Below are 24,323 nucleotides of genomic sequence, written 5' to 3' on the forward strand. Positions count from 1 at the left end.
GACCGCTGCGGTGGTGGCCCGGAACCTTGTCACTCCCAAAGATAACAGACTACTTTCCAAACGGTCTGATGAGTTGGCTGTTAAGGATTCTCTGGCTCTCAGTGTGCAGTGTGAAAGTTCTGTGTCTAATATGGCCCAACATCTATTTGCTCGAACCCGTCAAGTTGAATCATTGGCGGCTGAAGTGATGAGTCTCAAACAGGAGATTAGAGGGCTCAAGCATGAGAATAAACAGTTGCACAGGCTCGCACATAACTATGCTACAAACATGAAGAGGAAGATTGACCAGATGCAGGAATCTGATGGTCAGATTTTACTTGATCATCAGAGGTTTGTGGGTTTGTTCCAACAGCATTTGCCTTCGTCTTCTGAGGCTGTACCGCGTAATGAAGCTCCACATGATCAACCTCCGGCTCCTCTTCTTCCTGGAGTTCCGCCGAGTGGTATGGCTTCAAACAGTCAACCTCCGGCGCCTCTTCTTCCTGGAGCTCTGCCGAGTGGTGAGGCGCCACCTGATCGTCCTTGAAGATCCCCTCTTGTAAATTTGATTTGATTTTTTTTTTAAGTTTTTTTAGGTATGTATAATGCAAATTTATGTAAAATTTCCAGAAAAATAAATAAAATGGACTTTATTTCTCTCAATGCATTTGTGTTTTTTTTTTTTGCTATATACATATATATATATATATATATTTTTTTTTATATCGTCGGACGATACCTGATGCACCATCCCTCCCTCTTATATATATATATAAATATTAATTCTTATGGTGCGTGGAGCACCTAAAAAAAACTTTTATTATTTATTATTATTTTTTAAGATGGTGCCTGGTGCACCATTCCAATTGGCCTTATATATATATATATATATATATATATATATATATATATATTTGTATGGTGCCTGATGCACCATTCTAATTGCCCTTATATATATATATATATTTTTTTTTTATCCTTATGGTGCGTGAAGCACCAAAAGACCTTTCACTTTTTTTTTTATTATTATTTTTTAAGATGGTGCTATGCACCAAAGACCTCATATATATATATATATATATTTTTCTATGGTGCCGTGCACCATTATACTTTTATAATTTTTTTATTCCTTTTTTATTATTATTTTTATTCCTATGAATTCAGGAGCATGAATGCTTGCCTTTTGTGGCTTTATAAAAGGATTACTGCCTTCTCCTATTTCATCGCATTGTAGCAGAGCCATAACTTTCAACCAGACCGACAGTAGAGAGGAAGAAGAAGGTGCATCGAACCAGGTTGCTCCGGTTCTGCTGTTCTTGTTGCGAATCTTTCTGAGGTAAGGTGCTCCATCCGTGCTTACTTTCACATAAATCCCAACAACAGTTTCGTCCTCAGTGTTTAAGTATATGTGTGTGTGTGTGCTGTGTTACATATATGCACGTGGGTGTGTGCCGTGTACATATATGTATATGTTATATATATTATATATGTGGGTGTGTGCTGTGTACATATATGTATATGTTATATATATATATTATATATATATGGGTGTGTGCCGTGTAAATGCTAGTGTACATATATAATGCTATATATATATATTTGTACGACATACGTGTACCTCTTTGATGGATTTTTTTTTTGTAGTGCTAGATGATTGCAACGGGGTTTCGCTGTGTAGTGCCTTTTGATCACAATTTTTCTTCAGTGGTGCGCTGCCGTGTGGTGCTGTGCAAGAGACTGCAGTGGGGCTTCGCTGTGTAATGCCTTTTGGTCATAATTTTCCCTTGGTGGTGACGTTGCCGTGTGGTGCTGAGCAAGAGACTGCAATGGGGATTTGCTGTGTAGTGCCTTTGATCATAGTTTTCCCTCGGTGGTGCCTTTGCCGTGTGGTGCTGTGATAGAGACTGCAGTGGGGATTCGCTGCAGAGATGGCGAAGTCATTGGAGCTTGAGGCAGAATGTAAGGCGTCGAGCTTCATGATCGGCTAGTCGTTTAACGGCGGTTATTGAAGTTCTTCGTTGATTTTGATCATGGTGGCCAGAATGCACTGCTGTTTGCTGCTTGAAGCTCGTTCCAGTACGTCACTTTTACCTTGTGGGGTTGTGTAAAAGACTGCAGCGGGGATTTGCTGTGTAGTGCCTTTTGTTACAACTTTCCTCGGAGGTGACGTCGCCGTGTGGTGCTGTGCAAGAGACTGCAGTGGGGATTTGCTGTGTAGTGCCTTTGATCACAGTTTTCCCTCGGTGGTACCTTTGTCGTGTGGTGCTGTGATAGAGACTGCAACGGGGATTTGTTGTGTAGTGTCTTTGATCACAGTTTTCCCTCGGTTGTGCCTTTGCCGTGTCGTGCTATGATAGAGACTGCAGTGGGGATTTGCTGTGTAGTGCCTTTGATCATAGTTTTCCCTCGGTGGTGCCTTTGCCGTGTGGTGCTGTGATAGAGACAGCAGTGGGGATTCGCTGCAGAGATGGCGAAGTCATTGGAGCTTGAGGCAGAATGTAAGGTGTCGAGCTTCATGATCGGCTAGTCGTTTGACGGCGGTTATTGAAGTTCTTCGTCGATTTTGATCATGGTGGCCAGAATGCACTGCTGTTTGCTGCTTGGAACTCGTTCCAGTACGTCACTTTTACCTTGTGGGGTTGTGCAAAAGACTGCAGCGGGGATTTGCTGTGTAGTGCCTTTTGTTACAACTTTCCTCGGAGGTGATGTCGCCGTGCACACCGACCATGTCGCCTGCCAACTCATTCCTTTAAAAAAATAAAGTATTCGTATTTTGAATTTGCTCTTTATTCTTCAAAGCGTTTTTGATATGACTGTACTTAAAGTTTTAAAGTTTCAAGTTGCCTACGTACCATTCCAAAGAAGAGATCAAGTCATAACGTAGTTCAAATGGGTGATGGATTGCTTTTGGCGGTTTTGATGGTGCTTTTGATGGTGGTTTTGATGATGATTTTGATGATGATTTTGCCGTACACAGTTTATGCTCTTGCGGGCCAGGAGCTTTGGTTCGTGCAGTTTAGGCTCGTGCGAACAAGGAGCAGGAGTTTTCGCTTTTTTAGGGGTAGTAACGCTTCAAGAATCTGCCATTGATAGGGCCAATCTTCAAGCCGTCTTCCGCCATGATTAAGTAGGCGCCATTGGTGTAGACTTCTTGTATTATGTATGGTCCATCCCATTTTGACGTGAACTTGCTCTTTGTCTTGTGAGTTGTGATGATAGGCCTAGGCAATGAAAGGACGAGATCTCCCATTTGAAAAGAACGAGGGAAAACTTTCTTGTTGAAGGCCTTGGAGAGTCGTGCTTGATAACACTCCAAGTGTTGCTAGGCTTCGAGTCTTTTCTCATCCAGCGCTTCCAGCTCTTGAAGGCGCAACTTTGCATTCTTTTCGTCAGTCAAGCCTTCTTGTATAGCCATCCTTAGCGAGGGGATTTGACTTTCGAGCGGTAGAACAACTTCCACGCCATATACGAGAGAATAAGGTGTAGCTTGGGTAGGCGTTCTATATGTCGTCCTGTATGCCCAAAGTGCTTCGCCTATTCTTTCATGCCAGTCTTTCTTTGTTCTGCCGATTACCTTCTTCAGGAGGTTGCACAATGTCTTGTTAAATGCTTCTGCAAGACCGTTGGCCGGAGCATGATACATGGAGGATTTGTGCTGCTTGAACTTGTATTTCTCGCAGAGCTCGTCCACGAGTCGGTTGGAGAACTGTTTTCCATTGTCAGTGACAATGTACCGAGGCACACCATATCAGTGGATGATATGTTCCTTGATGAAACGGACGACAGTTTCCTTCTTGACTTCCTTCAGGGGTATGGCTTTAGCCCACTTGGAGAAGTAATTTGTTGCAGCCAGGATGTAGGCTTCTCCTGCAGATGACTTTGGCGCAATTGGTCCTACTACGTCCAATCCCCATGCATCGAATGGCCATGAAGTAGCTATAGGGTGTAATGGTTCAGGCGATTGATGTATGAAGTTGGTGTGAAATTGGCAGGCTTGGCACCTTTTGGCGTGTTCTAGGCAGTCCTTTACCATGCTTGGCCAGTAGTAACCCATTCTTTTGAGCTGGAAATGAAGCTTCGGTCTGGACTGATGCGCTCCACATATTCCTGAGTGTGCTTCTTCCATGGCTTGATTGGCTTCTTCCTCGCCTAAGCATCTTAGAAGTACTCATTCAAAAGATCGCCGGTAGAGTGTCCCTTTGTAATAGAGGAAGCGATGCGCTCGTCGACGTACTTCAGAGCAGTGTTTTGGATCATCTGGGAGTATTCCATGCTCCAAGTAGTTGATCAGCGGCTGTCTCCATTCTTCAACGTTGACCGGAAGTATGGAAATAACGTTTGTATCACTTAGTACCATTTCAGTGACAGGCGGGATTACCCATCTTTGGCAGACTGGCACGTTTGTAGCTTTATCTTCTCCTAACGTTATGCTCGAGGCTAGGTTGGCGAGAGCATCTGCCATTTGATTCTCTTTTCTTGGCACGTGTTCTAGTGTTACGGCCTCAAATCTTTGTATCAATTGCGTTGCCAGCCGGAAGTATGGGACGAGATCATCTTTCCTAACCTCATATTCAGTCAAGAGTTGATTGATTATGAGCTTGGAGTCGCCATATATCTCAAGGGCTGTGATTTCCATGTTGATTGCCATTTGGAGCCCGATGATCAATGCTTGGTACTCAGCGACGTTGTTGGAGCATAATTCGCTTAGTTGGAATGAATAAGGTAGTATTTGCCTTTGTGGCGACATGAATACTACTCCTGCCCCCGCTCCGTCTGCTCTTGCAGATCCGTCGAAGAACATCGTCCATGTCGGGAATATGTCGATGTAGAACACCTCTTCGTCAGGCAAGTCGTCTGAGATTTTCCAATCGGCTGGGATTGGATGGTTGGCAAGGAAGTCTGCTATCGCTTGTCCCTTGACGGCTTTAGCTGGGACGTAGATGATCTCATATTGATTGAGAAGCAATGCCTATTTAGCTAGTCGTCCTATCAAAACTGGCTTAGACATGACATATTTGACCGGGTCAGCTTTAGCAACCAAGTGGATGGTGTAAGCATGCATGTAATGTCTGAGTTTCTGGATGGCAAACATCAAGGCAAGGCATATTTTTTCTATTGGGGAGTAGTTCAACTCAGCGCCGGTGAGCGTTCGACTGAGGTAGTAGAATGCTCATTCTTTCTGAGATTCGTTTTCCTGTGCCAAGAGTGCTCAAACTGAACTTTCCTGAGCAGCAATGTACAATATGAGCGGTTTCCCTGGTACAGGTGCCCCCAGGATAGGTGGACTTGATAAATACTTCTTTATGCTTTCAAAAGCATTGTTGCATGCTTTGTCCCATACGAATGGAACATCTTTCTTCATGAGTCGACTGAACGGTTGACAACGCCCTGCAAGGTTGGAGATGAAGCGTCTGATGAAGGCTAGTCATCCTTGTAGACTTTTTAACTCGTGCAGGTTTCTTGGCTCGGGCATGCTTTGAATGGCCTTGATCTTTGATTGGTCCACTTCAATGCCATGATGCTTGACAATGAAGCCGAGGAACTTTCCAGATGTGACGCCAAATGCACATTTTAACGGGTTCATCTTGAGGTTGTATTTTTGCAACCTTTTGAACACTACTCGCAAATCCTTCAAGTGATCTGGTATTTTCTTTGTCTTGACCACCACATCGTCTACATAGCATTCTACATTCTTGTGTAGCATGTCATTGAAGATCCTTTGCATTGCGCGTTGATATGTAGCTCCAGCATTCTTCAGACCAAAGGGCATCACCTTGTAGCAGTAGATACCTTTTGGAGTGCGGAAGGCTGTTAGTTCCTCATCTTCAAGAGCCATACGAATTTGATTGTATCCAGAAAAGCCGTCCATGAATGATAGTGCCTCATGGCCAGTGGTCGTGTCCACCATGATTTCAATGATTGGCAAGGGGAAGTCATCCTTTAGGCAAACATCATTGAGGTCTCGGAAGTCTACGCAAACACGTATTTGTCCAGATTTCTTAAGAACTATGACGATGTTGGAGATCCACTTAGGGTATTGCACCTCTCGAATGAAGCCTGCTTCGATCAACTTGTCAATCTCAGCCTCGATTTATGGGATGAGCTCGGATCGATAGCGTCTTTGAGTTTGCTTTATTGGTCGCGTTCCAGGCTTGACTGCAAGATGATGCACATCAATGATAGGGTCGAGGCCGGGCATTTCCTTGTAGGTCCAAGCAAAGACGTCCTTGTACTCTAATAGCAGCTGGTAACACTTCTCTATCTCGTCTGCACTTAGTAATGCACTTACGAAGATAGGCTTTGGTTCCTCACTTGTGCCTAAGTTGAGTTCTTTGAGATCGTCAACTGTGGCTTGCCCTCCATCTTCGAGTTGTGACGGTGCTGCAATAACATCTTCCTCGAGGATTTCATCTTCTTCACCTTCTTGGATTGTGATGTGGAAGACGTCTTGGGCTTCTTCTTCGGTGTTGACCTCTGGAGCTTGTTGGCATGAAGATTGTCCAGTGTGGATGATGGTGCGCCTTTTCACTTTCAGTGATCCAACTATGTTAACCTCCAAAATTGCTTGGCGCTTCATTCTTGAAGGAATGGACCTTCGAACGTCATCCTTTTCTGCCAGGCGATCGATCTTTTCTACTTCTGGTGTCGTCTTTCTCCTTTTGGAAGGCTCTTTGGCTTCTCCAAGTCTTTCCATAACTGACTGTCATGGAGGAAAGCTAGTCGTATTGCTTTGCTTCTTAGGTTTCGATAACCTTTTGAAAACAGAGCTTCGAGATACTGACGTGTTAAGCCTTTTGAAGACGGAAGTTCTGTTTTGACCGCCAATGAGTTTAGGTGCCGAAACTCTGGTCCTTGAACAATTCATTTTATCGAATACTGACGTCTGGGGGGCAGGTCGAGGCTCATCTTTATCTTGTATAATGCTCACGCTGATGTGTTAAGCGATATCATTTTTCGCCTTGCTGGAGATCTTCACCGGTGCATTTGGTGTGAAGCCAAGTCCAACTTTGTTGTTGTTGACCCCGTAACCATGCTCCTCCAACTTCTTCTGAGTTTTAGTAAGATCACGTTCGTTGTCTTTGATGGTGTTCAAATCCTTCTTTCTCAAATTTACAGAGGAGGTGAAGTTGTACCCAGCTTTCGACATGAGTTTGTACGCGTTTGGATCAAAACCTTCTTCGGTTCTCTTGGTTGGGAGAAAGCTTGGTTCTACCCCATTTGGCAGGCCTTTTATGAAGCCTTGTGATGGCCTTGCAACCTTAATGTCGCTTAGCTGTGTCAGAGGCAAAACTGCATTTGTTTTGAGCAACTTTACATTATCCATGTGCCGCTGTGCATCGACTTTGCTTTCTGCAGTTTCAAACGGGGATTGACCATTCTTTCTTCTCGACGTTGGGATGTATCGGAAAACGAGTATGTTTGGTCCATTTGAGGGCGTCCTATTCCCTCTGGTTGTTGCAGGTTTAGCAAGCTCATCGTCGTTTTTGCTTGAAGATGGCATATCTTCTTCTTCTTGCTTCTTGGGCACGGCTTGCCACTCCTGTTTTTTTAGATGTTGCTTTGCCCATGGATTTGATCTCTTTTGGAAGAGTTTCGGGCACCATGTCTTCATCCATGTAGAACTTGGCGTCCGCGAAATGTGATTCGGCTTCGGTGAATGGCTTGGTGTCGCCATAGATCACCTTTACTCCTTCTCGGTAAAATTTTAAGCATTGGTGAAGGGTGGACGGTACTACTCCATTCGCATGGATCCAAGGCATTCCTAAGAGCAAACTGTAGGAAGTTCTTGCATCAATCACGTGGAATATTGTGCTTGACTTGAGTTCACCAATGGTCATCTCTACTCGGATCATGCCCATCGCTCTTTGTCCTCCTTGGTTAAAACCTTGGATTAGTAGACGACTTAGGGATATTTCATCCACCTTGATGCCGATTGTGGCCATTGTTGACTTTGGCATGATATTTATGGCTGATCCGCTATCCACAAGCATGCGGCTAACTTTGTGCTCCTTTACGTAACCAGAGATGAAGAGAGGTCGGTTGTGAGGCTTGGATCCTAGCAGCAAGTCTTCGTCAGTGAAGTGGATTGCGTCCTCGGTAGCATAGCATGTGGCACATTCATGTGGTCGAAGCTTCAAGCTATCGTTTTTACTTTCTTGCACTTCATGGTCGTCGGAACTTGCCAAGACCGCTGCCAGTGCTTTTCGCATCTTTTTTGGCAACCGGAGCGCTCCCTCGATGCTAAAATGTGTTGGCAGACCTTCTTCAGTTGTAAGAGTCTTTTCCCCCTCAGTGGTGACAGCTTTTCCTTTTGAGGGTTCTTCCATTTCTACTTCGACTATGTGACATGCAGTGATAGTGCACTGTTGGAAGAAGTCATCCGGGAAGTATTCGTGCAAGGAGACGAGAATACGTGGCTTTTGCTCTATAGGTTCCCCAGCATATGTTGGCTTAGCAGCTCTTATGCTTCTTTTAGGCTTCCTATTGTTGCGGCGGCGGTGTTTTCTCGCTTGCTCCCCCTTTGGCTTTATAGCTTGTGGTCTTGGCTTCCTCGTCTTCTTATAGGTCACCAATGTCCACCCTTCTTCATCATCGATAGGTGCATCCTGGTCGTTTGCCCCCAATGATGGTTGTGCAGAAGGTGCCGTGTAGCTTGTGCATTGATAGGAATGGTCGGGTATTTCTTGAAGAGGCACGGGATCAAAGGATCCGAACACGATCGTAGTGGTATGCGTTGTGGCTGTGTCTTCTAGGTCGAGCTCAATCCGCCCTTGCTGTGCCAACTTCATGATGAGTTCTTTTAGGATGAAACATTTGCCCACATGATGACCCACGATACGATGGTACTTGCAGTACTTGGGATCGTTGGTACGATTCATCTCTTCAGGGCGTTTGCATTCAGGCAACTCAATCACCTTCTTCTCCAGCAAGTCATCCAGCATTGCGTCCATGTCGGAGTCCGGAAAAGGGTATACCTTCTGCTCCAGTTCCCTCAAAGCGTTTTTGTACCTATCTTGGGTGTGGGAATGCTCACTTCTTTTTATCTCCTTTGCTTTGTTATTGAATGAGATTTTGACGGGTACGGACGAGGTCTTGATAGGGGTGGTATTGGTGGTAAAAGCTTCCTTGGCGGGCTTTTTCCCATGATTGTCTGCTCTTGAAGTAAACACCTTATCCCTTTTGAAATCGGTGATTGGCTCCTTCTTTCCATGGTGGGCGATGCTCAGTTCCATGTCGTGGGCACGGGTGGCTAATTCTTCAAAAGTTCGTGGTTTGATACCTTGAAGGATGTATTGTAAACCCCATTACATGCCCTGGATGCACATCTCAATTGAAGAAATCTCGGAGAGCCTGTCCTTAAAATCGAGGCTTAGATTACACCATCGGTTGATGTAGTCCATGACTGGTTCCTCAATCCATTGCTTCGTGCTCGTCAGCTCTAGCATGCTCACAGTGCGGCGGGTACTGTAAAAGTGATTGAGGAATTCCTTTTCCAACTGTTCCCAGCTGTTGATGGACTCGGGCTCCAGGTCCGTGTACCACTCAAAGGCGTTTCCTTTTAACGAGCGCATAAACTGCTTGGCGAGGTAATCTCCCTCCGTCCCTGCATTGTTGCAGGTTTCGAGGAAATGTGTGACATGTTGCTTCGGGTTTCCCTTTCCGTCAAATTGCATAAACTTCGGCGGTTGATAGCCCCTCGGCATCCTTAAGGCGTCATCTTCCTGGAGTAAGGCTTCGAGTACAACATGGAGGCATGTGAGCTCCCTTCGTACTGCGCCTTGACGGTGGTGGCGATCATCTCCTGCAACTGCTTGATGGAGAGAGATCCCATGAGCGTTGTTGTTGGGTCGAGCTTCAGCTTTTCTTCAGCTTTCTCCACTATAGGTTCATCTTCTTCATCGTCTTCCTTCTTTAGAGGATCAATCTTCGGGTTGGGTTTCTCGCCGTCCTACGCCTCTAGTCGGTTGACGAGTGTTGCAATTTGCAAGTCTTTTTCTTCCACAGTTCGGGTTAGCCTTGCGATTGCTTCATTCATCTGAGCCAGCTGCTCATCGATTAAAGTTGCTCCAGTGGTCATAACTTGCATGGTTGAACTACCGCTTGAGTCAGCATCAGAGAGCATGAATTCAAAGTACTTCCTTGGGCTCTCCTCCCCTGGTGCCCTTAGTGAGGTTAAGGTGATTACAGGCTCGTACCTTGGGTGCTCTTGTTCCCTTGGCAGAGTAGATGCAAAGGTGAAGGAGGCGGCAGAAGTAGCTCTTGTCTTGCTTCGAGTCATGATGCCCAAAGTGACACCACTTGTGATGAGGACGCTCTTGTTCTTTGCGCCGGTTGCGGGAACAGTTTGAGCCTTCCTTGATGCCATTACTTTTGGAAGTGTGCTTAAATTTTTTGAACTGGGAAAAAGATGAGAGGTAAAGATGGTCCCACCGGGCGTGCCAATTTATGAACACGAAAATTTCCTGAAATGAAAACGACAAGAACAACGTGCACAAAATAATATTTGTATTTGATGATTTTGGGTTACAATCTTTCTTAAATTTGATCATCTGATTCAATCTCCGTAAGGTGTTGATTTGTGGATGTGCGATTGATCCAAAGGGTCGTTGAGCTTGATCTAAGGATGAACGTTCTTCAAGGGTCGTGGACTTGATCTTGAAGGTGGATTTGAGCGAATCTTCAAGGGGCTTTTGGGCTTGATCTTTGAAGAACAGTGATGAACGGATCTCTAAGGGCTTTTAGGCTTGATCTTGAAGAACAGTTGGACGTGTGGATTTGTTGATGTTGTTGATCCAAGGGGCCGTCGGGGCTTGATCTTGGAAGAACGATGAACGAAGAACGAAGAACACTTTCTTCAAGGGTCGTCGGGGCTTGATCTTGAATTTGGTGGAAGTTCTTCAAGGGGCCGTCGGGGCTTGATCTTGAAGGTGGATGATTGTTGATCCAAGGGGCCGTCGGGGCTTGATCTTGGAAGAACGATGAACGAAGAACGAAGAACGAAGAACACTTTCTTCAAGGGCTGTCGGGGCTTGATCTTGAATCGGTGGATTGTTGATCCAAGGGGCCGTCGGGGCTTGATCTTGAATTACGATGAACGAAGAACAAAGAAGGCTTTCTTGATTCTTCGGGAATCTGGATGCTTGAGAGCTTCGGAGTTTCAGAGTTTCAGAGCTTCAAGGTGTAATATGAATTCCTCCTCCCAAATGAAATGAAATTGGCTTCTATTTATAGAATTTTCCAAGGCCTAATTTTGAATATAATAATCCAGATGAAATAAGTCGTTTCTGCCATGTGTTGACACGTGTCCTGTTTGATGACTTTTCCGACTCATTTCAATTTTTTGTCGAGTCATATGCTACGTGTAAAATTTATGTAATATATGAGCGTTAAAACATTGATTTATCGGTCAATATTTATTTACCAAAATTTTGATGTCTACAGTTATTTTAGGAAGTCCTTTCAAGTGTTTTGGTTTTTAACAAAAAATTTAGGACTCGTTTGGAAGTTCTTTAAATAACTGATTTTTAGAAAAATTGTTTTTGGGTTCGACAAACACTTTAAGTGCTTATAACTAGCGCTTCTTGCAGAAAGCACATTAAATGTTTTTTTTTTCTAAGATCCACTTGCATTTTACCTAAGAATTAGTTGCAAAAACATTTCCACCAATAAACAAACACAACCATTAACCCTTTTGAGTTTGAAGTAGGGGGCACGGTCTGAATTGGAATGGTTTAATCCCAAAACGACGATCAACCTAATTACAGAAAATCAACCAAACCAAAACAATTTGGATTCGCTTATGTCTTTTCTTTATCAAAACCAAACCAAAATCAGCCGGCCTGAGCGGTTGGTCAGTCCGTTTGATCGGTTTGCCCGCATTGGTGATGGTGGATCAATAGAAGACAAATCTGCAGAAGAAAGGTCCAACCTAAAACCCTGAATAATTGAAAATGGTAGAAAGGTTTCAACCTATGTAGAACAGAAGATTCACAAACTTATAATTTATAGGGTTTGCATCCCCACACTTTGATCACAAAAATACATATAACACATATAATATCTTTGTATATAAAATGAAGAAGTTAGGGCAACGGCAACAGCACACCGGTAAAAGAATACCACCTTTTCTGTTATATAACACAGAGAACAAGATTGGAATGAATCATAAGGACACATGAACAACCAAGAAAACCAAAAGGGCAAAATGGGGATTTTCTTAATACAAGGGCTTTAGCTATGGGGAAGGAACCTATTCTTCTTCTTCTGCAGCAATTTTTTTATTTTTTTATTTTTTGTATTTTTTTTTATACAAAGAGAGACTTTAAGACTTTTGGCTTACAACACAAGACACAGAGAAGAGTCTGAAGGAGAGTTTTTTGTGTTTATGTCGCCTCGACCGATAAGATCTCGAGTTCCGCCCACCAGAGGGGAGAGAGTCTGGGGACTGCTTGGTTGGGAGTGATGGGGATCACTTCCCTCAGTTTGTTAGTGACATCCTTCATTGTTGGTCTCTGCCTTGGATCTTCTTGGATGCAATCTTTGATGACCTCGCACAGGACATCCAGCTCTTCGTTTTTGAACGACTTGAGGGTTGGATCGACCATGTTGCTTCGATTCTCGTTCAGATATGCAGAGGCCTGGCAAGTTGACAACAATGCCGAATTAGTATTAGGATTTGGATTCATCAAACCCAATCGGATTAGTTAGGAACCTACCCAGTATAGAAGGGACCCATGTTCTTCTGAGTTTTGGAGCTTCCCGGAAATGATTTCAAGTAGCATTACTCCGAAACTGTAGACGTTTGTTTCTGGATCAGCAAGGGGTGGCAATACCGAATGCTCCTTATCATCATCGCTGGAATTCTTAGGCTTTCGTATTGCTTCTGCCCAGAAACAGATCTCCGCAATCTGTGAGATATAAACAGAGAGTTATATGAGTAAAGGACGTAAAATTCTTATTGCACAAAGGCAATCAAAATTGATTTAGAAGGGGGTACCTTAGCAGCGTAATCATCCGTCAAAAAGATAGAAGCCGAGGTCAGGTTAGGATGTGACACAGGTGGGTTTAGCTCATGGTGCATGTATTGAAGACAATAAGCAGTTCCCATAACGATCCTAATCCTCGAATTCCAATCAAGGTGTTCCATTTCTTCAACTGTAAAACAGATTAGACTAATAAGTGTTAAGCATCAGACATCTCACACAGCAAGTGATCGAATAAGGAAGCTTACTATGCAGATGCTCAAAGAGATTTCCATTCGGAGCATACTCAAACACCATCATCCTAGTAAAAGGTTCATCCTCCTCACAGTAGCCAATAAGATTGACAAAGTTCTTATGATTCACGCGTGACAGTACGTCAATCTACAGTAGGTGCAAAATGACATAAATTGATTAAAGTCATACCACTGCATCGGATGCTGTCTTTTGTAACAGAAATAGCATACCTTTTTCCGGTAAGCATTCTCTGCATGCTTGGACCAATCTTTCAAAGACGACATTGTAGTTGATGCCACAGCAATTTCAACTCCACTGGACAGTGTTCCCTTGTACACAATGCAACCTTCAATTGTGCTAATAATGTTACTGAAATCTTCACATGCGGTTTCCAGTTCTGGTCGGTTCAACTTGGGAACTCCTGCAACTCATAAGAAGACGTGATTCAGTTTTCATTTTTACATATCGACCATCTTAATACATGACGATTTTAATGTCTATATCGAAATTAGAATGCATGTCAATACATCACACCACAAAATCACCTGTTATAAATGCTTTCTGCAACTGCCCACTCAATCCAGTCTTCCAGGGACCTACAGTTTTAGCAACTTGGGTTCGACACATGAAGACCATGGCAATAAGAACAAGGAGCAAGATAAACACACTGAAAGCAATAGTGAGATACTTCCACATATTGCTATTTGATTTTTGGGAAGATTGTCCATCATGTTTTGAAGCCTCGTGAGATTCCGGTGAAGGCTGCGATGCAGGTGCAGGTGGAGGAGGATTTTTCCTTTTATCTTTTGGCACAGCTGGGAAGGCGCCACTACTTCGGGTAGTTGGAAGAGCAATGACCTGTCCAGTTGGTTCTGTGCCAGTAACAGGTGCAGCTGGTAGGTTACTGGCTTGTGCAAGTAGTCTACGGCGAGCAAAGGCCATGTGCGACTCAAACAAACCTGCTTAATGCAAGACAAAACGTCAATGTATTTCTCAGGAGAATAAATTTCAATACTCGCGTAAACGCCTTCTTACTAGATAAATTATCACAGCAATTATCTCCATCGATCCGTAGAGACTCCTTTTTGTAACGGAACCTTGAAATAAAAGCAAACATTTTTCAACAAATTGAACATGATGGAAACAAACCAAACATAACTAAGGATGACATACAACGAAAGTTGGTTCCCTACCGTGGCAGTGACAAGTAGTTGACATAGTTCCTAAAAGCTCCTTTAAGAAACAATACCATATTCACACGTTCTAAATTGCTCTGCCAGATGCTGCCCAAGAAATGCTTGAAAATTAGGAACACGGTAGATATGAGAATAAGATATGCTTCTATACCAACAATACTCCAATACGAACACAATAATTACATTATCTGTTAGATAAAATATGAGAAGGCAATGCTAGTTCATTCCGAAAGTAGTTGGAGCATAACAAAAATAATGTGAGACACTAAAATCAGATCAATTCTGCCAGCTGATAAATCGCGGTGTGAACATATGCACTTCCTACTACCTCATGTTATAAAGTCTAACATGTATTAGTTCAGATAGCATGTAATAGTTCAGATAGCTTGATTTAAAAACAACCGAAAGACTGAATAAAAAACCACTGAAATGTAAGATTTTTTTGTCATTAACTAGCTGTCTGGAACAAGATTTGCTCTACGCATTCTTGAGTACACATGATGCTACAGTTAATGCGATTAGATATTCGCAACATAGGCATCAACTGTAAAATTATAAAGTTGAAAATAAAATTAAAACGAAAGAAAGAAGTCATCAACAATGAAATAAATCTCTGTTGTGAACTAAATCATCCTACTGCGTATGTTGTGAGACTCACGGGAGTGATGTGAATGTGTAAGCAGTATTATACCAGTGGCCAAACTTTCTGTTCACACAGCCAAACCCAGTGGTTTCATTTGGTGTAAGGTAATCATCAAATTGCAATTCAGAGAGCGAGCTGAGACGAGTGAGCTCAAGAGGAATGGTGCCTTCGAATCTATTGTCACAAAGCAACCTGCGGTGGAAAATGAGTTAAGTCCAGGTACTTGAAAGTTTTAGAATGAAATAGAGATCGAACATGCAACAGCTAACTCACAAGCGTTTCAGTGACAGCATACTGCTTAACTCAACTGGAATCATCCCACTCAAGTTATTGTTCCTCAAATCCAGCAGTTCCAATCTTGTGAGCCCCCCAATCTCTTTAGGAATTACACCAGATAAACGGTTCTTGTAGAACACGCTGTTATTCAGAGGACGCAAAAAACTCCATAAGGTAACAGAATAACTGAATTTCCGCAAGACCATGGATTCATTGTCTAGCGTTTCTTTAAATCCATAAAATAAGAAGAATTCACATTTAAACTCTTATATGTTTAGAGATTCGATCGAGGTCAATAATATCAGTAAAGACCTACCATCACAAAACTAATTAGGCCAAGCCAAAGAAAGCTTGAGAAGTCCCTAAGAAGGGTACAGTACCATGCATCTTAACATGCTAAATTGATTTATGATTGACAAATTTGGGGTAAAAAAATGAAATCACACGGATATGAAGATGAGGTATGAAAACAATAATGTGCATATCTTTCTCAATGGAGATGCTTTAAACCCTGGTTATGCTTATATGTAATTTCATTGTACTCGACCAAGTTCTATATGTTTAAGAAACGACATTTGGGTGCCACAACAGTTCATTAAATATCAAAATCTCAACACCTAAAACACCAAACTTTAGCCACAAGGACTCGGTGACGATGAGAGTCCTTACAGAGATCTTAAGTGACTAAGTTTCCCAAGTTCAGGTACCAATGTCCCTTCCAGAGAAAAATCCGTCAGATTCCTACAGTGAACCCATTAAAAGGCATAAAAAACAATACCTGTTAACTGCAGTAAACGATAAACAATAGATTGGCGTCTTCAAAAACGAGACTTATCCCCAAAAACAAAAAACAATGTTTTGTAATTATCTAACTGGGGAATATTGAAGAAATGCAGGAGGGACTTACAGCATCTGCACATTACCGTCCACACAATGAACACCATTCCACAGGCAAGGATCGGTATCGTTAGGACTCCAATTCTCCAAAGCACCAAAAGGATCGAACTTGATATTTTCGCAGAATGACAACAGAATCAATCCTGCACTTCCACACCAATTGCAATAAAATTCAATCCAATTTTCAAAAATTACAAATGCCATTCATTCCATAACATCAAAAACCAATGGAAAACAAGAATGTACCTTCATCATTGAGACACCAACAACCATGAAACCTCGAAACAAAAATCAAAACCAGGAGAGATAGCAACCGGAACCCAGGAGGGTTCCATCTACCCCCCATTGCCTGATGAACCAAATGCTGCAGCAGTGGTGGTGGTGGTGGTAGCAACTATATCCGCTGAGAGCCACGAAGCTAAGAAAATTACTAAACAAAATCGCCAGGTTTTTTTATACCAGCAACCCCCTTCCACTATGTTCAAAACCCCAAAAAACCAAATTTCAATCCTTCTTCTTTTTTCCTTTTTTTTCCCCACACTCACAACAAACAAACAAAACACACAAAAATAACCAAAATTCTAACTATTAGCAAAACCAAAAACAAAAAAAACTAGGCTACAAAACAACGCAAACCCACCACCGTATCAGGGTCCCTCATGATAATTAGACTTTCTAATTGGAGGTTACGACAACCTTTTGATCAATGAACTCAAAACCCTTCTGCAGATTACAATCTTCTTCTCATAAACTTATATGGGCTGAGCTGAAAAATCCAACAAAATCCACAGAAATCAACAAAAATAAATATATAAATCCCCTGAAATATACGTTGCAGGGGAATGCCGTTGTGGGCAAGCAATGCATCGGAAAAGCAAAACCCAGAAAGAATAAAGCAAGAAAGAGAGAGAAAGTGAGAGACTTTACCATAAGAAGGGGGCAAAAGGGGTATTGGAGAGTTGGGTTCTTTTGTTACTCCTTGGAAAACCAGAAAGTAGTGAATTTTGAGGAAGGTTTCGATGCTTTTTGCAAAGGGAGGTGGATAGGTGGAGGGAGATTTGAGACTCAAAACTTGAAAAGGCAGCACAGAAAAAAACACACCAGAGAAGCAAATTAATTAATTAAGTAAATTAATTATTTTACTGCACAGAAAAGTCTTGAAAGATTTGAACTTTTTTTTTTCTATTACTGCCCTTTTCAGGATGATCTCAGAGGACCCTCCCTTGGACCATCTTTTGGGTCTCTCTTCTCAGACTCACAGGAGCTTTTCTTCTCCCTTTCCAATTTTCTCTTTCTTTCCCTCCCAGTTTTCCCCTTTCTCTCTCTAGATCCTCTCTCTCTAACCCCCCACCAGCCACAGCCACCCCTTCAAAGCTGTTTTTTCTGTTTTTCCTTTTTTTTTTTTTTTTCTTCAAAGCTTCTTTGGGTGGGGGCGGCCGGTGGGTCCCAATGAATGTTCTCTCTTCCATTTTTTTCCATTTTTGTTCTGTATTTTGGGTGGTGATTGTGAAAATTAGTGTTAGTTAAGACAGTGGGGCCCGCATTCGGATGACGGTTGGTAGTTATTTTCTTTGTTTTCCATAAAAGAAAGTATTGTTTTGTTCGGTTGAGTGTTTGGCGGGAACTCGAAACTGTGGTGAACCGGCGGCACAGAACCGGGAAACAGAGAGAGGGCGCGAAGGGGGGCCGGGAGGGGTATTTTGGGGATTTTATGGATTGACTGGTGGTGAGGGCACCCACTTCCTGTTTACTCGGACGCTGTTCGATCTTTTCTTTAAACAGTTGACCGGGCCCACTTTTTATAGCGTGCTTGCCTCTCTGCCTTTGTTCCTAATTTAGTATTCCAAAGGAGAGATCGGATTTTATTTTTCGAAAAGTAACGATAGGAAAATTATCGATTTAAATTATATTTTGTAAATTAAATAATGTGATTGTTAATAATTAAATTATTATTTCGATGTTAATTTATTGGTTTATTTTTTATTTGTGACACATCGTATGATTTGCAAATATAATTTAAAATTTTGATTATTACTCTTTAAAAAAAATTAAATAACAAAATCTTCTCTATTAGCGAATCAAGTTAAGCAGCATGTAGGGTGATAAATAATGGACTACCACCACCATTTTCTTGATGGAAACTTAATTGAACTTGGCTTTGCAATATCTGTTTTTCAAAGTTGCTATTAAAAAATTCACCAAACAAATTTAATCGATTTAAGAAGTGTCACATACTTTGATAGAGTGATTTGACAAAGAAGTTTGATTGTTTATTTAAAATTTTGGAATACACGTATAGTTCAGATCTCTTTGAACCAAGTTTCTTATTGTGTGTATTTAGAAAATGTTTCATACCTCGGCCAAATTACTCTAGTTTACATTAGATAATCGAGCCAGACGTATAAGTGCAAAGGCTAAGTTAACAATACATTCGGTGTTTTACGTTTTAAAATTAAAATGATAATAAAAAAATACAAACAAATTTGAACCTATAACCTCTAACTAATGTTTGTATCCAAGGACCTTGCCAAATTGTTAAATTGGTGCCATTATGATTACTCACAATAATTTGTGGAAGAAACTTCCATAAAATAATGAGAAAGAAAAATATTTTAGTCCCCAAAAAATAAAAATAAATCTCTATTTAAAGTCATCTTATAATTAATTAATCTCTTGTAGGTTGGATTTTTTGAACGAATAACACCTAGGTACTCATTTTAGATTTGATGCAATGATATCTTAAATGTTTTATTATTTTAAAATATAGTGTATATGTTATTTAATTTTTCTTAAACTTTTAAAAATTAAAGAAATACGCATCATCTTTTAATTAGGCTAATGTTATCTTTCTAAACGGGCTATATGGTAGGTAGTTTGTGATATTTGTATTTACGTTGTAATCATTGTTAATAATAAAAGTAGTTGGAAATTAGGTCATCTTGGGTCATTATTTGATCGTTTGTTGGCCACCAAAACAAGAAAATGAAATCAACAACACTTGTTGATCATCGTACATGCCTCAGTTAAGCTGATGTTGTCCATCCTTTTATTTGGTGCAGAAGGCCGGCCTTCGGGGAGCCAGAGTAGGCGGACCGTCTAAGCCCCCTACTTTAAGGGAGCTCTCAATTTTTTTATTTTATATATATATATATATATATATATTTATAGTCTTCTATTATACAAAAAAAAAATGATGGCCAAAAATATAATTTCACATGTCCAAATTTTACTGTTTTTTATTGAAGCCTCACCCACAAGTGATGTTAAAATACCTCCAATATTATAAAAAAATATAAAAATAAAAAAGCAAAAACAAAAACCTCTCACTCCCCCCATGAGATCTCTCTCTCCCTCTCTCCTTCTCATTTTCTAAAAAAATGTGTTCATACACACAAAGTGTGTAGGCAAATAATAGTATAAATTAATATTACAAATTTTGTGTATGTTCAAGTAAGAAGTTTATAGACTTTGAGTGTTTGAGTCTTTGTTTATAGAATTTTGTTAACCAAATCAGTTGCATATGCAAAAAATATGTTGTAAAATTACAATACCAATAATATGCTAGGTGAAATGTAACACCCCAACCCCCAATTATATATATATTTTCATTATTCCCCAAAACTTTTATAATTTATCAATTTAGTCCCGTTGTTTTCACTCAATTCTGATCTAAAATGGGATTTTCTATCCCTAAGCTGCCACGTGGTAGCACCCCAGCTCTCTTCCATTCTCTCTTTCTGTCCCCACAACCCCGAGACCTCTCTCATTCATCTCTCTCTCTGCACTCACTCTCATCTATCTCCCTCTCATCCTCCCATGAGCCCACACCCATTACCAACCCCGTACCTGCAACACTTTCACCATTATTACCCTATCGTCTCTCCCTCTCTTTCGTCGTTGTGGGACACGGAGGAACCCAGAAAAAAAACTCTCCGGCAAGATTTTCTTATTCCTCTGGTTAGGTAATGTTGGATCCCTTTTTAAATTGCCATTGATGATGTTGGACGTTGTGTGATGAGATTTACATTGTTTTTCCAATGTTTTGAAGACGGGAACAGCGCGGGGGAAGCTCACCCATTTTTCTGGCGAACCTGTGAGTTTCGAGGGAATTTCCGGTCACCTCCGGCCGCGTCACGACTATTTGAGGGTAGCAATCTCTTCTCCTAATCTTGCTCTTCATTTTGGTAGTTAGATCGAGATCTAAAACCCCTGTTTGCCGTCGGCCGGAGCTGTAGCAGCTCCGGTGTTCTTCCCCAATCTACACCCAAAGCCACCAGGCCATCCGGCCTTCTCAATCAACCTCGGGCCTTAGCCCTTACTGGAACTAGCTCATGTCCCTTTTTGATTAATTAGCCTTCGTGCCGTGCTTGTGTGAAGTGTGTGTGTGTGTGTGTGTGTGTGTGTGTGTGTGATTGGGCCGTGCCCTGCATGGCCCATATGTATGTGTTTTGGGTTGTATTGTGTGGGTGTGTGGGTGTGTACCCGTGTGTGTGTATGTATATTTAGTGTGTGTGTGTGTGTGTGTACGTGTGTGTATATGCATGTCGTGCATGCATGTGCATGCCGTGCATGTGTGTGTGTGTTTGTGTAGTGTATGTGTGTGTTGGTTGTGTGGCTCAAACCACATTTCTTCACCCTAAACCCTTTTAACCCAAAAACCTTAGGATTCTAAAACCCATTTAACCCAAATCCTTTATTTTATTTAGTTCAAGCCCAAATCCTTTAGAAAATCCTTTTATTTATTTATTACATTTTTATGCTTAGGTGAAGTTGCTAGTGAGGAAATTCTTAATCCTTATCCGCACAACTCTACTACTAAGGAGTATCTTTGAGTGGACCCCTTCTAAAATTTACATGATTTCATAGTTTAATTTCATAAATGAATAGCATGCCTTACGAGTTTATGATTTGATTTTATGTTAAGCATGCTTATTGAATATGTTGATTTTCGTCTCGTGTTTTTTGTGAGGAATTAATTGTTGGCCTATATTGAGCTATATTTTAATATCTCGTATTTTCTATAAAAACCATGAACTGGTAGACTATCTGATGGATGACGATAGGATGCTAGAACATGTTTTCGAAACCCCTCTTTATAGTATAGACGATGGATGACTTTATACTATGAAGTGGTTATTTATGAGAGGCATAACTATTTGTGCGTACCTAGTGAACAATATGCCGCCTGAGGCGAGGATCTGGTGTTGGCAGTTAGGCTGGGAGAAATAATCCCTAGCGAAAGGCTGAGGGACACGGAGATAGGCATTGGGCCGGGAGGGAGTTATCTCTGGCTACGGGCACAGAGACTTAGGTGCAGGCATTGGGCCGGGAGTATTATTATTCAGTGATCTTACTAGCAGCACACCATGCTTACGAGAAGATCTACTAGACGATACACGTGTTGAATTATATGATGTTTTTCCGCGTTATACGTATACCTGTTGAGATGTTTTATGGCATGCGAGAGTTTCAGAAAACCTATCACTTATTATGCTAGTAGTTTTCATTATATATAAACTGTGGGGGTTAGTACATTGATAACTGTTTTATTATTACTGTATTTATGAACTTGATCCACTCACCTTTGTTTTGCGCCCCTATTCAGGTCTTAGAAACAAAGACTACGACACGACGTACGAGGCATTCCCCTACCAGTAGCAATCTACCACTCACTTATGTGATATCTGGTAATGATCTTTCCTTTTTGTGAATCTTGAATTAGATTGTGTTATGTGCACTCTAGACACTTTCTTAAACTTTGTTTATTACTTCTAGATTCTAATGTTTATTCATGAATATTTTCTCCTAATCATTACTCTTGTAATCAATAAATGACTTTTGTCACCCTCAGGTGTCGGCCAACACGTGCCTATCTAGGTATTCAGAGAATATCAGGATCAGGATGTGTCAGATTGGTATCAAGCATGGTTAGGGTTTCTTTCCACCAATTTGGTAAATTTCGGTTTTTCTAAATCTTGTTATTTTTGTCAGAATCATGGCTAATCTTAGTGGGAATGTGCCTCGACGACCTCGTTCTTCTATAATGGGGGGAATCCAGCAGTTTATCACTGCTTTAATGAATGTTCTTCCGGGTCATAGGCCGAATCGAACGTATTTAGAAATCGTTATAAGTCATGGAGTTACTGAATTTAAATCTGTGGGAAATTGTAAGGAGGCTGAGCAGTGGTTAGAGAAAATGGAGGATACTTTAGAGGTTATGAAGTGTCTGTTAAATGAGTGGGCAAACACTGCAGGTTTCTTTATTCAGGGTGATGCTAGGAGTTGGTGGAAATCAACTAAGGAATCTCGTCCACCTGGTTTTTGGATACTGGGGCTGCCTTCAGGAAACGTTTTATTACTTACTTTCTAAGCCCCAGCTACAGATTGAGGAAGAGGCAAGAGTATTTAGAGTTCCGACAGAGTGACCTCAACATCACAGAATTTGACGGTACCTTCAGGCACTTGACTAGGCATCATGATAGGACTTATAATAATCCACAAGCACAGATGGATAAGGAGATAATTGCACTGAACCAGGAGTACCGTACACTGGTAGCTGCTCAGAGACCCAGAACTTATGAAGAAGTAATCGAGATAAGTCTGAGTATAAAACAATCTAAGTGGGATACGGATATACGAGATCAACCTCAGACTTGGATCCAGCCCCAGAGACAGAATAGACAGCGAAATCAAAATCAGAAGAGTCGGAATTTTCGGTCGTCGAGTACCAAAGAATCAGTAGGCCCCTTCAGTTCTGTAGGTCCCAGACATTCTTTTCCTTTAAACGACCAGGTCGAGGCTCAGGGTCTTCTAGTAAAAGCTCAGGCAACGAGTCGGTGAGATGATTTTTTAGTCATTTCACTCCGAGTTATCCGATATGTAATCAGTGTCGGTTACGTCATCGAGGGAGTTGTGGGATAACTGTTGTAGTTTGTCACAGGTGCGGTGGTACCGGGCATTTTGTTCGTGATTGTCCTTCAGCACCACCTGGTAATTTTACCTCTGGCTTAAACTATAGTGGATATCGGCCAGTTCAGAATTTTGGCGCCCGACAGAGCTATGATGGCAGTGGCAGTAATAGTCAGAGTTATGGTAACAATACTAATTAGAACTACGAGGGTAATAGAGGTCTGCAGTTTGGTGGCAGAAGTAGCCAAAGTTTTAGAGGAAGTGACAGCCGGAGTACTCAATTTTCAACTCAACAGCAGGCTGGAACATTTCTGGTAACAATAATCAGGAGAACAAGCAAGACGTAGTTCCAGAGGTCGTGTCGGTCGGAACAATAATGCAGGGTATTAGGTTCATGGACGTATGAACGCCATGACTCAACAAGAGGCTGATCAGGATCCTCGAGTTATCACCGGTACGTTACCTGTCTGTAATACTTGGGCTAGATTTTTAATTGATCCGGGTGCTACGCATTCTTTTGTTTCTTCATCTTTTGCTCGGGTTATACCTTTTAAACCTCAGCCACTAGGTTTTGATATGCTGATTCAAATGCCAAGTGGTGAATTATTTTGTGCTCAATGGCAATATCGGAATTGTCTAGTTATTGTTGAAGGGGAAAACTTAAAGGTTGATTTAATTCATTTCAAACTGGCGGAGTTTGATGTCATTTTGGGAATGGATTGGCTATCTAAGCACCGAGCGAATGTCGCATGTTGGGAGAAAATTGTGACATTCAATCGGCCAGGACTTCCAGCAGTTTCATTTATGGGTGAGCGACGTGTCCTCCCCAATAGTATTATTTCTGCCATTCGAGCAACAAGGTTGTTGAATAAGGGTTGTGTGGGGTTTTTAGCCCACGTAGTCGTGAATGATGAATCTTCTTTGCGTCCAGAAGATGTGCCAGTTGTAATGAATTTCATCAATGTGTTTCCTGATGATTAACCGGGGTTGCCAACTGCGAGGGAAATTGAGTTCACTATCGATTTACTCCTAGGTACCAATCTTATTTCCTTGGCGTCTTATTGAATGGCACCAGCGGAGTTGAGAGAATTGAAGATCCAACTCCAGGAATTGGTAGACAAAGGTTACATCCAGCCGAGTACATCCCCGTAAGGAGCTCCTGTTCTTTTTGTTAGAAAGAATGATGGATCGATGAGACTCTGTATC

At 41.6% G+C, this 24,323-nt stretch overlaps 2 protein-coding genes across 4 annotated transcripts; one reads left to right on the top strand and one right to left on the bottom strand.

The window, feature by feature from the left end:
- Positions 1–12,088: 12,088 nt before the first annotated feature.
- On the bottom strand, positions 12,089–17,575 carry LOC103446315 (protein MALE DISCOVERER 2-like). Of its 3 annotated transcripts, none has more exons than XM_070806727.1 (15): positions 17,136–17,543; positions 16,849–16,974; positions 16,455–16,611; positions 16,219–16,351; positions 15,981–16,052; positions 15,309–15,452; positions 15,084–15,227; positions 14,390–14,479; positions 14,232–14,293; positions 13,742–14,155; positions 13,427–13,617; positions 13,211–13,343; positions 12,977–13,134; positions 12,696–12,887; positions 12,089–12,617 (listed from the first exon to the last, which is right to left on the bottom strand). In XM_070806727.1, the coding sequence occupies exons 3-15, from the start codon at positions 16,552–16,554 to the stop codon at positions 12,363–12,365; spliced, it is 2,088 nt and encodes a 695-aa protein (XP_070662828.1). In that variant the 5' UTR covers positions 16,555–16,611; positions 16,849–16,974; positions 17,136–17,543; the 3' UTR covers positions 12,089–12,362. The 3 variants fall into 3 exon arrangements, with proteins under 3 accessions (XP_070662828.1, XP_008383621.3, XP_028966147.2); XM_008385399.4 differs by having other exon boundaries at positions 15,051–15,227; positions 17,136–17,292; XM_029110314.2 differs by having other exon boundaries at positions 16,455–16,974; positions 17,136–17,575.
- Positions 17,576–23,528: 5,953 nt separating this feature from the next.
- LOC139188719 (uncharacterized) lies at positions 23,529–24,098 on the top strand. Its single transcript, XM_070806405.1, has one exon. It carries the CDS (start codon positions 23,529–23,531, stop codon positions 24,096–24,098), a length of 570 nt encoding a protein of 189 aa, XP_070662506.1.
- The last annotated feature ends 225 nt before the right edge of the window (positions 24,099–24,323 follow it).

Source organism: Malus domestica, chromosome 10 (genome assembly GCF_042453785.1).
Source record: "Malus domestica chromosome 10, GDT2T_hap1".
Taxonomy (NCBI): Eukaryota; Viridiplantae; Streptophyta; class Magnoliopsida; order Rosales; family Rosaceae; genus Malus; species Malus domestica.